Source organism: Rutidosis leptorrhynchoides, chromosome 8 (genome assembly GCF_046630445.1).
Source record: "Rutidosis leptorrhynchoides isolate AG116_Rl617_1_P2 chromosome 8, CSIRO_AGI_Rlap_v1, whole genome shotgun sequence".
Taxonomy (NCBI): Eukaryota; Viridiplantae; Streptophyta; class Magnoliopsida; order Asterales; family Asteraceae; genus Rutidosis; species Rutidosis leptorrhynchoides.
The window spans coordinates 25,170,001-25,187,519 of record NC_092340.1 but is presented as its reverse complement, the minus strand read 5'-3'; the positions used below and the strand labels follow the sequence as shown (position 1 = coordinate 25,187,519).

The window sequence follows — 17,519 nt, the reverse complement described above, 5'->3', positions numbered from 1 at the left end:
TAACTTGAAGCATAACATTCATCTGAGACATTTTGAATTTATAAATTTTAGAAGTAGTAGAGAGATAAGTGTTTGAGGTGTGGTTTGTTAACAACTGAGGGGTTGTATTTATAGGGGATTGAAGCAAGTGTTTGAACGAATCCAATGGTCATGAATACAGCTTTAATAAAGGTAATAGTGGAAACAGCTTTATACAGAGCATCTCTGCTCATCACAACTTTATTACACGAATTCAAAGTTTAAATTCAAAATACTTAAAATACAACAATGAAATTAAAATACAACAATAAAATTAAAAATACAACAAACACACAAATTAACCATTCATAGTTCTAAAGTTTGGGGGAAGGCTTCAAATGTGTTCAGTAAGATCATGTCGAAGTTGGTCATGAACGTTTCTATCTCGTATTTCTTGTTCTCGTACATCACGACTTGTAGAGCGATTCCTTACATAGTTAGGATTTGCTTCATCAGTGGCAAGTAATTCTTTCTCGAGCCAGGTAATGTTAAACCCGTTATCCTCGACTATCATGTTGTGCAATAGCACACAACAATACAATATTCGTCTTAATTTGTTCACACTATGTGGTCGTCCAGCCATTTGTAGAATATGGAATCTACCTTGAAGAACACCGAATGTTCTCTCCACATCTTTACGTGCACTTTCTTGAAATTGTTTGAATTTTGCACGTGACTCATCGGTTGGTGTCGAATACGCCTTAATCAATGTTGCCCAATCTAGGTAAATCCCATCGGCTAAATAATAACCATTCAAGTAATCATGACCATTAATAGTAAATGGAGCAAATGGTGCATTTCCATTTTTGATATCATCGAATAATGAAGATTGATTCAAAACATTCACATCGTTGTTTGCACCCACGGCACCGAAGAATGCATGCCAAATCCGCGTATCATATGAAGCAACGGCTTCAAGAACAATGGTTGGGTGTTTTTGATGACCACTCGTATATCGCCCTTTCCAAGCAACTGGACAATTTTTCCACTTCCAATGCATGCAGTCAATGCTTCCAAGCATTCCCTTGAAACTGTGCTTTTCTTCGTGAGCGCTATATAAGCGAGCTATATCACTACTAGTTGGTTTCCTCAAATATTCGTCAACATAAAGTTCCAGAACACACTTACAAAACATATTTAGACATATTATTGATGTGGCTTCAGACATTTGTAAATATTTATCAAACATGTCTGCTGCTGTACCATACGCCAATTGACGCAACACAGATGTAATCTTTTGCTCAGTAGTAAAACCTAATCTACCAAGCGCATCTCTTTTTTTTTAAAATACTCAAAATGACTGGGTAAAGGTTCTACATCATAACTAAGTATGTCATTTTGGATGCGTAAAAATAAATCTCTACTCATTCTAAAACGTCTTCTAAACCAACGATCAAGATAAGTTGGATGCTCTGAAAAATAATGTTTGTGTAAATTTTTACCTGCTTCTTCACGATCTCTACGCAGGTAAACTCGACGCTTTCGAACTCGGTCTTCGTTGGCAGCTTCTTCAGCATCCAATTCTCCGGCTATTTCTCGTAAAAAATCCAAATCCTCTTCATCGTCGGAATCCCAAATATTAAACATTTGGAACAACCCACGTACCATTTTATTTTTTTGAAGTATAGAATAGGAATTTTAATAATATTGAATGAAATGTGTGTGAATAATGGTATAAGAGTTGGGGTATTTATAATCCAATTCTCCAGACACGTGGCATTCACCCATTCGCAATTTGCCCATCATCTGCATGTGATGGAGCCATCGCGCCAGCCATCTTCAACCACCATTGCGCCCCATAGAGGGGTGATGAGGGGCGTGATTGGACCAAAAACTCTCCATCACGCTGCACTAATTCATGTCTAAGACTATTTAGTAATGCATGAGGCGTTAAAAAGGAATTTGACACACGTGTGACAAACTTTAATTAATGTCCATAATCGAGCGTCAAAAATTATGAAAATTAATCGTTTGTTAAATATTCAATGATGGGCAACAACAAAAAGGTAACACACAATCAAATACTTTTCACGCAACTCTTAATTAATTATAATTATCTTTTGTCATGTTACAAAAAATCTTTTCACAAAAATTTGATCATCACCACTACAGTCGCTCAAAGAAGATTGTCACCAACATGCCACAGTCAAACTGCCCCTATAAATAAGTTTTTAATCTATAGTTTCTCTTAAAATCTTATAATGATGATGTCATTATTAGTCTAACTCCTTTGTTAAGAAAAAATAAAAAAATAAAAAGAAAAAAATCTAAGCCCTTAAGGTGATGTCATTAATCAAATTAATGGCTAATTAAATTAAATCTACTTATTTATTTATTTCATGTTTTTCGGAAAAAAATTCACTCTCATTAATTATTATTTTATTATTATTCAAATTCAAATATGATTTCTCTTTACGAGATTAATTACGTTATATATGTATGCGAAATATACGTCTCAATAGAATGTTCTAATGTAGACTTTTATGACAAGAAATATAGTAATTGTGATGACAATTGGAAGATGATGGTGAAAGAATAAATGTAGTTCATTTATTTCAACCAAGTTAAGTATATCAATGTGTTTGTAAAAACAACGAGAAGTTTCTTAGTCGGAATCCGTCGGGTCATTAAATTAAATGACTTTAGCAACAACGAGAAGTTTTTTAGTTGGAATATGTCGGGTCATTAAATTAGATGACTTTAGCAACAACGAGAAGTTTCTTAGTCGGAATCCATCGGGTCATTAAACTAAATGGCTTTAGCGTTTAAATTCACTTAATACTTAAAATATATCATTAAACTGTTTCATTTAAATAAACTCGTGATTTCACGAGTCATTTCACTAGCTAATTACTGTATATCATATATATATTTACTATATATTTACTTTTATTCTTGTTATCGTAATAAATTGTTATTAAATTGTTTCTAGTTTTCTTATCTATTGTTTACACTTTACAATATTATTGCTCTTTATTTATCGTTACTTGTTATAGTTTTACATTTATTTCTCACACTATTGTTATTAATTTTTAATATCTTTTTATTATATATTTAATATTATATATTAAAATATAAATTATTAAAAAAATATACAGCCCCTAAGTGGTCTTCATTATCCCGCAATTGAAACAAAACACCATTACCTTTCTTGCCCCTTTCATGAATTGACTTCTTAACTCCACTTTAACGCAAACCTTTACCCCGGGAACCTTAACCTCTTACGATAAAAGGTCATATTCTTATTACACCCTCTACAAGCCAAAGTTGAACATGCACAATTAATTCTACCCGAGTCTGAACCAACATTAATAACCGAAGATGGTGCAATTTCGTTTTAAACATTTGAAAACATCACACACAACTGAGATGAAATAAAACACGATTCCACTTGGACGATCTCATTCAATTTTCTCTTCTTGTTGACAAAACTTTTTCCCACAAGAGCCACGTCGATTTCCCATAATGTGAACTATAAGCGACGGATTTATCCCGACAAACATCTTCGACAACGTCTGTTGTACATGTTTAACTTCAATCTGAAGCACTTTACCAATGGCCGAACCAGCATCCAAACCACAAATATTGTCGTTAACCGTCAATTCTTCTACGAATAAAACAGTTTCCACTCAACAATGCCTTGTTTTTGCTGTAATCAGGTCCTAAGCAAGACAATCATCCTCGTGCAACATACTACCTCCGTCCCACCACAAGTGTCCACATTTCCATTTTGGGATGTCCCATTACAAGTGTCCACTTTGTGTTTCAACCAATTAGAAGAGGTTATTCCGGATAGAGAAGATTTCTGATTGGTGGAGAATGAAGTTAGTGAAATTTTCTAAAACTGTGTACAAAAAGTAAGTGAACACTTATAATGGGACGGAGGGAGTAATATCTTTATTCATGGATGAAATCCAATCCGATGATACCCCATTGTTAATCTAATGATTAAGAAAAACGGGGTCATTTAACTCATTAACACCTAAACGTTAGATTTAAGGCTAACGTTCGCATGTAACGCCCCAAATTTCAAGATATTTTTCTAGTAATTAATAAGTAACTTTTATTAAAGTTTTATATGATTTAAGAATAAATGTAAAAGAAATTTATGAGTTAAGTAAATGAGTTATTGATATGCCCGAATCGGACGGTTTATTTGTGCGGTGTCGTTAGGTCGCAAAATGTCAATTCAGGATATCAACGGGAGAAGCTGATTGTTTGTTTTATATATGCTGGGCCTAAATCTATTATTCCTTCCTATGGGTTAGCAAGGGCAAATATGACCTAGGGTCGTTCCTTGAGCAGTCGAATTTGAAACGGAGCTTATTCGGATAATTTAGTAATTAATATTGGGTTTGTACACAATTTAGCATCCAATACTAGTGGCCAGGTACACCTTGTGTGGAGATGCAGGATCCTTTTACTCCCAATAAATTGGCGACTGTTCAGAAAATCCAACAACCAAGTCCAACCGGTTTATTCTAGACACCACTTTATCCGAAATATCAAATTGTGTAAAGGCAATAGTTGGATTGATTTGATTTATAATTGTATTTAAAATATTAAAGCAATATAATTAAAATAAGCTAGCTAGCATGCAACAGCTAAGGACACAGAATACGTGGTTCACAATGATTTAATATAACGTAGTGTCAGGATGATTGCGAGACACTCATTGGATAGATATACGTTGGTGTAAACACTAGATTCCCTACTAAGCGGTTTCCCGATTAGCATGTCACGAGGAACTAGAATTTGAAGATTCTGATCGGATGGACTATGCTCGACTCCCGATGCTTTATCTGGTTTAAGGATATAAGCGGCCCATCTTGGATGCAGTGCATACCTTGGGCGCACGAATAAAGTAGCATAGCCTTATATAGATAATATCCAACATTTCTTAACACCTTAGTGTATCACCCAAGTGAGTGGCTATGATTGTGTTAAGAATTCCTTTCTGTCAATGGTTTGGTAAAATCTAAGGGTTTGTAGACAAATGAGAACATCTGATAGTTCTCAATCATCCTTAAAGATTTATAAGCTTAGTTTGTATTATAGTGCGTTAAACTTCCATTTATGACTTCAACCAGCCCTTACTTAAATCTACCCAATAAATCCCTTAGTTATCCACCATGTACTAGACTTATAGTGGTTCCATAGCTTCTAACCTTGACCATGCTCAAGTGGTCCTATAGTACATCAACACTGTACTCTAATGTTGCAACAGTATTTCCTCGAGTCTTATACTCTTGACCAATGTCTTGATCTGGTCCTACGGTAATTCCCCATGTACTTTATAGTATTTTCGACGGGTTCATACCTTGACCAATGTATAAACACAGATAAATAATTACCTTTTAATTTTCGACTTTATAAAAGGTTTTAATCACGTTTATTGGTGGAAGACGATAATAACGAGGTTTAATATCATAGACAGAAAGCGAGTACGAAACGATAATCATCCCTAACTAACATTATTAAATCATGACAAACAATCAAGCAATTACTCACACATCATGACAACAAGTATTTCTAATATTAATAAATCACAAACATCGAACAAGAATATTATAATAAATTAATAAAAGAAATGATAGATCTTACCGAATAATGTCGACAGAATAACACTTGTATTTCTTCATAATATCCATAGCATTACAATGCTAGATAGCCTCTACTACTAACTACATATTATTCTCCTATTGATCACTAGAGAGCGACAATAGAGAGATAATTATTTTTCCTAATCTCTGTACTTTTCTCTCTCTAGAATCTAGAGAGAGAACTAATCTCCTATAGATCACTAGAGAGCGACTATAGAGAGATATTTGAGAGAGAAGTGAAGAATTGGTGTGTTGAAATGGTGGGATGAAGCCCCCATTTATAGGAAATGCTTGGTGGCAAAATTGTAATTAAATTGCTGAAAAACCCCTGGCAGGCCATTTGCCAAAGACGTTTTTTATGCCCGTTTGCTCGGGCAAGCCGTTTTTGGTGCCCGTTTGCTGGCAGGCCATTTTCCATTATGGCAAGCCATTTGGCAAGGGGTTTGCTGGATCTTTCACCGTTTTCGTTTTAGCTCCGTTTTTGACGATTCTTGCGCCCACGCGTTCGTAATTGAATATCCTACAATATGAGATTAAGTAAATAAACTTTCCCAAAAATTATAAAATAAGTTATTTAAACGCGAGTTAATCGTCTTAGCCGATTTTGCTCGTTTTTTCTCGTTTTTCATCCGTTTTTAGTGATTCTTGAAACATAGCCTTTGTAATTACTAAATCTACCAAATTAACCAACAAAGTGATTATTTTGGAAATAAAGTTTAGAACTTTATGGTTTTAGGGCTCAATATCGGGGGTAAAAACGTGACTTTTTGGCCGATATCAGTTATATAGTTAGTTGAAACTAACAAAAGACCTTAAATGAATGTTAGAATTAGGACATACATGTAACACTCCAACTAATTAAGGTAATATTTTATAAATTATTATTGTTACATTTTATGTAAGTGTTATTTTTGTATTATAATGGGTTAATATTTAAGGCTTGTTAAGTTAAAGATAAGAGGGACTAAGTGTGCAAAGTTAGTTTAAGGACCTCCCATATTATGGTTTTGGTGGGGAGGGTAGAAAGTACAAATAAGGCAAAGATAATTAATTAAAACATGTAAAATACTGGAAGTTCTTATCAGTTGCAAAAATAATCCAGAAAACTAGTGTGTGTGTGTGTGTGTGTGTGTGTGTGTGTCGACTAGCACCAAGAGGAGAGGAGAAATCCTTAAGTGGAAGAATTAAGCACATGCAAGTAGAAATTCATGTAATTAAGTGTGCCTTGATCATCATAGCAAGTTACAATCCTTCAATCTCTTCTTCATTTGTTCATAATTAGGGTTCATAAATTCTAAAGACAAGGTATGAACTTCTAAGTCTTTTGTATCACTAAAGTGGGTGTTCTAGGTGAATCTCAAGTTTATAAGTTGTTATTATTGTGAGTGTGCACATTTGTATGATTTAAAAATGAATTTTAATTGATGTTTGGATGTAAGATCATGTATGAACTTGCTATTTGAATGTGTTAAATAAAAAGGGTGAATTTGGTGTTGCTAGTAGTCTAGAATCAAGTCATGCACACTAGGTGTTTGATGAAATGCCTCAATGAAGATGATTATGAGATTTAGCTAAATTGTGAAGAAGAGAGGTTATGTTTTAAATTGTTGAAATTTTTATAAGTAATTGTTGTTAAGAATGTTAAGTTCTAAATTGTATGGATTAAATTAGAGAACTTGAGTATTGAGGAAAAAAATGACACTTTATGAATGTTCATGTATTATGATAAGTTAAAGAGTGGACTAAGAAAGATTAAGTTCATATGTGTAAGTATATGAAAGTGTTATAGGCATTTGAAAGATATAAATCCGTTTGAATTATGTTAATGACGAGATTAGCTAATGTATAGGTGCTAATCAAGACAAAGGAACTTCACGCGACCAAGGAATCTCATTTAACCAAGGTGAGTTTCATAGGTAGACTCATGTTCTAACTAATGTGTTAATTATATATAATTATATATATATATATATATATATATATATATATATATATATATATATATATATATATATATATATATATATATATATATATATATATATATATATATATATTCGATATTATGATGTGTTGCTCTTTTATGTTCACGAATGTTAAGATTGAACGAAACAATTATCTTGGTTATGATAAATTAATAAGATTCGATAATAAAACTTTAAGATGTCAAGGAAGTATTTCTTTTAAGGATGAAGAATATGGGTAAAGTGTTGGGAAGTGAGTTTAGGGTGAACCAATGAAGATGGAGCCCCTCGAGGACAAGTCGAATCACGAGGATCAAATTAGGTAAGTGGGGATACACAATGCATAGTACGAAAGGGGCAAGCGAGGTAAGTTTACATGTATGTTGAAATATGATTATTGTAATGTTACTTTTGTGAATGTATTATGTTGTAGATACGAAATGTTACGATGATTTATCGGTGACGTGTATGATGTATCATGAAGCGTTGACGAAGGAGAAAGGATATGTAACATTTGTAAAAGAGACTAGTTACCATACAAGCGGGCCATGGATGGAATTATTACAATTTAAACATGATCTTATATTATTTGATTTATACATACTTTTGTGAATGTATTATGTTGTAGATACAAAATGTTACGATGATTTATCGGTGACGTGTATGATGTATCATGAAGCGTTGACGAAGGAGAAAGGATATGTAACCTTTGTAAAAGAGACTAGTTACCATACAAGCGGGTCATGGATGGAATTATTACAATTTAAACATGATCTTATATTATTTGATTTATACATCCTATGTACTCACTAAGCATAAAGCTTACATCTATTAGTTGTTGACACGTTGTAGGTTCTTGAGAAGCGGTAAGAGAATGTAAAAAGGGAGACTTGTATGATAGTATGGAGTAAAGGAAGGAAATACGAAATTAGCAAACCATTTAAAAGGAGTGTGTAACAAGTTTTTAAAGAGTAAGGAGAATACAAGAAATTGGAAGAAAGGTGCTAATTCTGGTAAGTCCCTAATTAATCTATGTTTGAATAATTGTGTGTGTTGAAGTATGAGTTATGTTCATTAAGTGGTCAATGTTTTGTAACGAGGATGATGAAAAATTTAAGTATGTTCAAATAAAGTATGATTGATAACTGAATGAGTTGAAATGGGTCAAGTTTGACATATAAGTCGATTTGGGTCAAAGTGTTATGTTGAAGATATGTAAATGGGTCGTGCATGACTAAATGATTTTCGTAACACTTAATGATGTTGAAGCTGTTTCGTTAAGTTTGTTAATATATTGCGATGTTAAAAAGGATGTTGTGTGATGTTACAAATTGTGAAAGTGTGATTTTAAGGCAAATTAAGTTCAGCACCAGCGACAGCACAGGGCCGCGCCGCGATCCCCTAAGCCGCGTCGCGCCATTTAGAGTGTTTTGGGAACAGGAGAACTGAAAAACTGACCTTAATTCCTTTGTCTGGCCGCGCCGCGGCATATCACTGGGCTGGGTGGTCAACTCATTTAAAAAAAAAAAATTATCGTTTAAGGGCGTTATATCGTATCAACCAAAGCGACCTCTAAAAGCTCGTGTATGTGTTTCACGGATTTTGATTCGATAAACACAAAAAGTTACTTTCGGTCCCGAGAATTTGAGGGCCTAGAATGAGGTGAAAAAAAGACCCTTGGGCCCTACCGAATAATATAACCTATTTGATAGAAAGGCCCTTCCGACCTTGCTAGAATGCTAGTGGAATTTGATTTCTTTTTTCTTCCGAGGTCTATGATTGTTGTTTTTGAGCCTATTGTGCTTTGTCGTCGCTGCTTTAGTTGTGTTTCTCTAGTTCCCCCTTCTCAAATTTTCGATTATGTCTGTATATATAAATAAATTTGACTCCTGAAAATACTAGACCATGAGCGGTCGATCACTTTGTTCTCCGTTCTGTGCGTCCCTTTGGACACTATGAAGATTCCATTAGTGAAAGAAGTGTATGTTTGTAATATATGATCTAAATTTATTTAATAGTTAGTTGGCGGTTGTTAAGAGAGTATTCATTCGACGAAATACTTTTAAGTGTATCATTGTATATATTCAATTGAAAAAAGTGAACAGCAACTGATTTTGACTAACTTTTTAATTTTGACCGACCCTCTGATTTAAGCGATATTTAATAAACAAACTATACATTTACCAAAATGAATAGGTGGATTAGTTGGCAAGGCTGTTTGTTGAAATCTTAAGGGGCGCAGGTTCGAACCTTGAGGTTGCCTTTTTTTCAGGTTAGCGATTTTGAGCCCAGCGAAGCGGACCGACCCGAATACTTGTTAAGTTCAGTTTTGAGAAGGGAGACTTACATATACCGAAGTTTTTTAAATCCATATTTACAGCTGGTATATTTATTTATTTTTATACGTAAAAAAAATATAGAAAACGATAATAAAAAATATAGGGCCACAAGAAAGCTATGATAAACTCTATTCATCTCATTATAAGTGTTCGATATTAATTTTCTAAAACCTTTCTTTTTCAATGTTGACTTTAAATATTTTTATTTGTATAGTATAATATTTGATTAAAATTATCTGAATAGATGGGTTTAAATGTATTTTCATTAATATAACTTTCATTAACTTTCATTAAGTATTAGTATATAGCACAAATAAACAAATTAATAGTCGGAATTTGAAAAGAAAAAAAAGAGGACTTTAAAAAAATTATTATCGGTCATTTATAATGTGACAAAAAAATATCATCGTAGCTAGGAAGTAGAGTCCAAAGATACACTAAAAAATTGAACTGTGTCTTTCGTGTCATTATTGAACGGTGTTTTTCGTGTCATTAAATAATCACTAGTGCTGGCATTATACTAGTGTATGTGAAATTCGACGAGCGTTGATTAGTTTGGTTGACCTATATTTTTCTATGATTGATTGTTTAATAGTTTTATACATAAAGTATATTAAAGATAAAGTATATTAAAGAGCCATTGACTTAACGCTATGAAAAGAAAATGTAAAAAAAAAAAAAAAGTTTAGAAGTTTAAGTGTCACTTGAAGCATATTGATTGTTGTACATAAATGTGTTAGATTATACGTTTGTTATTAATAAAAATTCAATTAAAAGTAACTCTACACTTTAATTTTAATAAATATAGTTTGAAACACAAAAAATTTTCAAAGTAGCTATACATTTCGAAGATACAACTTAAAACACATTATTGGTGGTTCGAAAACTTAAGTAACTAGAACGAGGTGAAAAAAGACTCTTAGACCAAACGAATACTATAAGCTATCTAAAAAAGACTATTATAGCAAAGTAGATTTTTTTTTTTGAAGCATTTGATTGTTTTTTGGCCTATTTGTTTCTCAACTCTCCGATTGCTTATATATATATATATATATATATATATATATATATATATATATATATATATATATATATATATATATATATATATATATATATATATATATATATATTAAAAATTTAACACCCTAAAAACTATATGCCTCGAGTAGTTGATCGGGTTGCTCTCCTTTGGGCTACCCTGAAACACGTATTCCTAAAAATCGACGAACCATATAATAACAGTGACTAGGTCACTTAATATTATACATATCAATTGGTGACTCATGTCTTATCGATATATATGCAAATTTCAATCTTGCAAATTGTAAGTTGTTAAATTGGCCGGTCACAATGAATAATATATGGCAGGTAAACTTTTATAAATTATAAAAAGTGTACATATAATTATTACATTAAGAAATTAAGTCACATTCATGGTATGTATAGCTAAAAACAGAATTGACAAGTTTGCATCATAGCAGGTATTAGACTTGTACGAGTATTACTTTATAATCAACCACAAGTCAACTTCCAGGTTTTGTGTTTTTTCGTTATTCCAAAAGTCAAAACGTACAATTTTAATATTTAATTTTTAAAGACAAGTGATATATTCATATGTTAATTATATTAATCCATCCCAAAGTTTTATCTGTCAAATGTTTTGCCGGCCTTGTTCAATAAACTTCATGTAAGTATACATCACATAAAAAATTACTTTTTGCCGGGGTTTGATTGTTCTGGTGGTCTTTTGCGAGGGTTTGATTTTCGAGAATTGGTTGTTCTTGTGGTTATTTGCAGGAATTTGGTTCGTGCTTGGTTATCTATCTATAGTTTATATTAAAATTCTATAATGATAATGTCATTATTAGGCTAATTCCTTTGCTAAAAAAATTAAAAAAATAAAAGAAAAAAATCTAAGCATGGTGTGTGATGTCATTAATTTAAATAATTTTAAATTAAAATTAATCTTATTAATTAATTATTATTATTAAATCTTATTAATTAATTATTATTATTAAATCTTATTAATAATTATTTTAACTATTAAAATTAAATAATTTGAATTATTTTAATTAATTATTTTTGAATTGAGTACGAGAATGTATATAAAAGCTAGGTAAAGGAAATGAATTCTAAATTTATTTTAATTTACACTTTTAAAATAAAATGACAACCAATATTATCTTTTATGATTGGATGTGGATCGTCTGATATGCATTTTAGGTGTTTGATGAAATGTTCAGCTGACGAGTTTCTTAGTCGGACTCTGTGATTCCACGGGTCATTAAACTAAATGACTTTAGCATTTACGTTCACTTAATACCTAAAACATACTCCGTATCATTAAACTGTTTCGTTTAAAAAACTCGTGGTTTCACGGGTCATTTCACTAGTATGGTTCCTTGTGATTAACTAATAAATCCTAAAAAGTATTTAGTCAAGTAATTAAGCTCCATTTTTAGATTCATTCACAAAAGATGGTTGCCATTTTTTAGTTGGATACCAGTTCTATATCTTCTCTTGTTAGTGTCAATCACCACATATAATAAATAAATAAATAAATAAATTAAATATATTTTATCAATGCATAAATAAATAAATAAATAAATAAATTAAATATGTATTATATATACTATAGAATTAAATCAATGCATAAAAATGGGTTGTTTTCTACATGTGCGTCATTGCATATGGTTACATTGGACGAATATAGACCATAAAAGAGGTCTAGTTAAAGCACTAGAGCATTATTAGTAGAAACCGTCTGCATTATGTTTTTTTTTAACGCCCGAAGAAAACATCTGCATTAAGTAACAAAATTACATCGTTTATTTGTTTTCCTACACGTTCTAATAATTGCATGACTAGCTACAAAGTATCAACTAAAGTCTTTCAATTTGGGCTAGTAAAGTTGGTATGCATTATACATTTCATTATCGTCGGGAGCGGAGCCACCGTAAGGACCAAGCTAAGGAAGATATTCAGCCGTCCTTGATGACCATCGAATTTTTTTATGAACCTATATATGAATTTATATTTATAGTGTTAATTAAAAATAAAGTTGCCAATAAGCCCGAAAATCCCTTAATTATAGTATCATGCATTGTATCAAAATCAAGAAGGCGTGGCTTTTTGTATTTGTCAAAACCAAAACAACGCTTTTTGTAGATGAATTAAATTAGATGAACATTCATCATTATGCACCTTATTAAGAAGGCTTACAGTCTAAAATTTAAGTAAATAGTAAAAATTGTAATTGTTTAAGTTAAATACACTTAAACTTTTTAATCTATTAAAAATGGACTCGGTATGAAAAATATATGATTAAAATGTTGAAAGCTCTTAGAATTTGTTTTATTAACAATATATTTTACAAGAGTAGCAACATATATTGGATTGTCACGGTAAGAGTCGAAATGGTTTTAGAATAACCCGGTTAGATCGAATACATCCAAATAAAAGTACTTTGATTGGTTTGGTAGCCTGAACGATGAAATATTACTCATCCTCTTATCTAATGTACATTTTAAGCTTTTCACCGATTTTTTTTGTTTATGTCCATTATTGACCATATGCGTTATGCGGAGATGTATTATTTGCAAAACATTTACGCATCAAATATGTGCATAATGTATTCCTCACCAGGCGTAAAGATAAGGCGTCATACACCGGTTTGGTTTAAGGTTCGGATTCCTGTAACGCCGTTCGGGTTTCCTGTGCTAAAGCACGCGCGTGCGTGCGTGGCAAATGAGAGTATTCGATGCCAACAACTTGTCTTATTTTAAAAAAAAAAAAAAATACACCGGTTTGGGAACACTATAAATCTAATTGCATTTTCAGTTTTTCTGTTTTATCTTTTCTTCCGGAGTTGGGCTTAATAGAGTATTTGTTTTATTTTTAATTGGGCTTTAGTATTTGTTTTCCTTAATTGGGCTTTAGTATTTGTTTTTCTTATTTGGGCTTAAGTATTTGTAATTGGGCTTATATTTTTGTTTTTCTTTAATTGAGCTTAAGTATGTGTTTTCATAATTGTTGACTTGAGGCCACATCAAAAGACTTATTGCATGACGGTCCTATAATCCGCTCTCATTTAACTATTATCGTTACTCCGTTGGTACTCTGTCTAAAAAAGCTAACACGATTATTGAAACAAAAAACACAATTTACTTCCTTTAACACACATTTCTAAATAGTCTTTTCCTCAAAGATAAAGGTTTTTATTTTTTATTGTGTTTTCTTACTGTTTATTAACCAAAATGCTAACCTTTTAATAAAATATAACAATAAGACGCCCTAAAAGAACATTATTGCAAATCGTCCTTGCAAGTTTAACGCCCTAAAAGAATCATACAGACGGGGAACATATACACTACAGAGTATACTAGCAAGGCCACTTCTTACGCGACATTAAATGGACGATAAATTTTGGGTTGGTCAAATATAACGCTTATAACGACTGTTATGGGGCGTTAAATTTAATTATTTTGGGCGTTAGTTTTGTTTCAAACCGGAAAAAAAAGTGGTCATATTTTTCTTAACCAATGAAATCCTGCCACGTCATTTATACATTATTAATTTATCTTATTTTTCATCAAATTTTTAATCATATTTTAACACGTCACTCAAAATATTTCCTATTACGGGGTATTAAATTAACACTCAAATTTGACATTTATCATAACACACCTTTAATTTGACGCTAACAAAAAGTACATTTTCTTACTCCACGTCACCGCTAAAAACCAACAAAGCAAGAAATTGTAGTATTGGGGTCCCTTTGCTATTATATACTCCCTCCGTCCCAAATTTATTATTCACGGAAAAAAACACTTTAAAAAAAAAATACATGTCATATATACTTTTTTGTTAATTTTTCAGTCTTACCCTTAACTTTATACCTATCTTTTTTTGCGTACATGATTAAAGTAGGGTCACAAAATTTTTTTTATCAAATTATTCTTTTCTATTTACAGAAATTAACAATTAATTTGAGAAATTCTAAATTGAATAATGGACCATAGATATAAAATTGTAGATATGAAATTGAATAATGAACACTAGATATGAAATTGAATAATGAACAATATATGAGTGTTATGATTAATTTCTTTATCCAAATTCAATCAATTTTTCTTAAATTTTTTCCATCCTATTTCTTTTGCACAAATAGACCCAACTCAAACGTTTTTTTTTTTTTTATTTTGCACACACTCTGCCTTTAATCACCCAACCGTAATTAGTTACTTCGTATTACTTAGGTTCTGTTTGCAGAGAATCCAAAATGATTACCCTAGCATAACAAGACACTACACAACTCAACCATATGATCTATCCTACAAGCCAAATGTGTAAAAGTTGGTCAATGACTATAAAAGCTCGCCCTATTCTCGCTACAATTTTACGACGTTCATTAATCATTAATCAACAAGACAATAGCACCAGTACTCAATCCCGTTGATAGCGCTATACGGTTCATTAATATGAACAGTAAACATACATTGAGATCCACTCGTTAGTCATTCACCAATAACCATTAGCCTGCAGTTTCCATTTGCTTCAAGGCTTGTTTCTAACATATTAAGTGGAACGCAAAATTAACTAGATTTAACGATTAACTTGAACACAAGGGCATCAGGCATGTCTGACTCTCTAACTCACTCACCTCACCTCACATTCTACCGTTTCGATTAAATTTTCTAAAGCCCAACAACAGCGACCACAATTAAAGAAAAGGGTTGATCTTATCATAGTTTTAAGTTACGAGGCGAGCTGTTAAAAGATAGCAACATCATTAACTTTCTTATTCACACCATTATACGTTAGCTACCGGTTCCTAAATCCCACAAAAACACCTTTCCATCAAGGAATAACATGTATTAAGCTTCTTATACTACTAATCAAATCAATATTTTAAATTATGAACTAAAAATCACCATCATATCAGATTAAAACACACAATCTACAAACACATAGTTACAAGCCAACATACTTTAGATAAGATAGCAACGAAACAGAAGCAGGAAACCATAAGCGACAACTTTTTTATAACTTCAATTAACAAAGCCAACACAAGATATACACATACACCAAACATAAAAGCCTTAAATTCACCTTATTAATTAGTTTGAGCATCAAGCAATAGAAACCCAATATACTCAACTCTAACTCGGTCGGGTTAATCAATAATCGACATGACGACGATAGCCGCTGTAATCATCGAGTTCCCTCGCACTCAGCACACTCTCAGCACTGTCCCCAATCTTCTCATCTTCATATCTTAACCCTTCATCAATTGAAAGTCCTCCTAATCCCCCAGCCACAGCTCCCACACCTAACCCTAACCCTAGCTTTCCAGTTTTCTGCTTCTGATCAAATTGAGCATAATCAACAGGAGCACTAGGTCCGCCGCTACCAGTAGCATAACTCACTGGCCGATCAGTATACGGCCGTGGAGTCTGTTGCGGATGCAACGATGGTGGTGGTGGCGGCGGCGGCTGAGTGTAGTATCCGCTCTGGTAATAACCGGAATAAGGATCCGAAAACGATCCGTAATGGTAGGGATGCTGCGGCGGTGGTGGAGGCGGTGGTGATGGAGCCGGTGGAGCAGCCGGAGACGGTGGATACCTAGGGTATGAAGTCGGAGGGGTAGTATTGTAATAATAAGAAGGTTGAGGGATATTTTGGTAATTCGGTAAAGGACGTTCACGGAATGCAAGTTTTAATCGGATCTTACCATTTATACGACCAGATGGACGGCGTAGATCAAAGTTTCGAGTAACGGTAGGGTGATTAGGGTTATAAAGTTCCGGTAAATCATCAATTTGAAGACGTAGGGTTCCGACTAAGGGTTTGGGTGTATCTAATGGTTTCGAATGAAAGATCTCTAGAGTTAAAACAGAGGCGGATGGTGTGGTTGTGAAAGGGATGACGAAGCGTTCGTTCCAAACGGGTTTTGTTGAATTTAAGTCGTCGGATTTAGTTGCGAGTCGGCGATCGGGGTCGAGCCAGAAGATGACGTAAGGGGTGAGATCGCCGTTTCTCCAATTGACGTTTTTGAGGTGTTTGGCGGAGATGATAGTGAGCTCGAGATCTAGTGGTTTGGGTGGCGGACGGTGGGAGGAGGTGGTGGTTGACATGGCGGTGATCGGTGATTGATGGGTTTGGGTGAAGTGTGAAATAGGGTTAGTAGTTTCAAGATGGATTTTGATAACTTTAGAAAGGGTGGGTCTCTTTTAGATAATTTTGTTATGTTATTTTCAGTAAATAAATAAAGGTAGATTAATTAAATTAAATTAGACATTAAATTGAATCAAAGAATGGTAGTAAAAAATAGACGGAGTATATATATATATATATATATATATATATAATGTCAATTACGAAAGTCATCATAGAGTTAAGAAAAATCGAAGGGAATATTCTGAGATGCCCAATTCTACAATCTAAGGTATTTTTTTATAAAAGCAATGAAGAAAATATAATATCAACCACTACTTAAACTATGTCACTGAATTAACTCAGATTTCTTCCAACTCTCCTAAGACCATCTTTATCCCTGAAGGAGTTGATGAGCTTGTTGCTGGATGGGTGGG

At 32.8% G+C, this 17,519-nt stretch overlaps 2 protein-coding genes across 2 annotated transcripts; both read right to left on the bottom strand.

Moving 5' to 3' along the window:
• Window positions 1-352: 352 nt before the first annotated feature.
• Window positions 353-1,626, bottom strand: LOC139863239 (protein ALP1-like). Its single transcript, XM_071851882.1, has 2 exons — window positions 1,461-1,626; window positions 353-1,272 (listed from the first exon to the last, which is right to left on the bottom strand). The coding sequence occupies exons 1-2, from the start codon at window positions 1,624-1,626 to the stop codon at window positions 353-355; spliced, it is 1,086 nt and encodes a 361-aa protein (XP_071707983.1).
• A 14,323-nt stretch (window positions 1,627-15,949) lies between these two features.
• LOC139862248 (uncharacterized) lies at window positions 15,950-17,198 on the bottom strand. Its single transcript, XM_071850820.1, has one exon. The coding sequence runs from the start codon at window positions 17,061-17,063 to the stop codon at window positions 16,107-16,109; it is 957 nt and encodes a 318-aa protein (XP_071706921.1). The 5' UTR covers window positions 17,064-17,198; the 3' UTR covers window positions 15,950-16,106.
• Window positions 17,199-17,519: the final 321 nt, after the last annotated feature.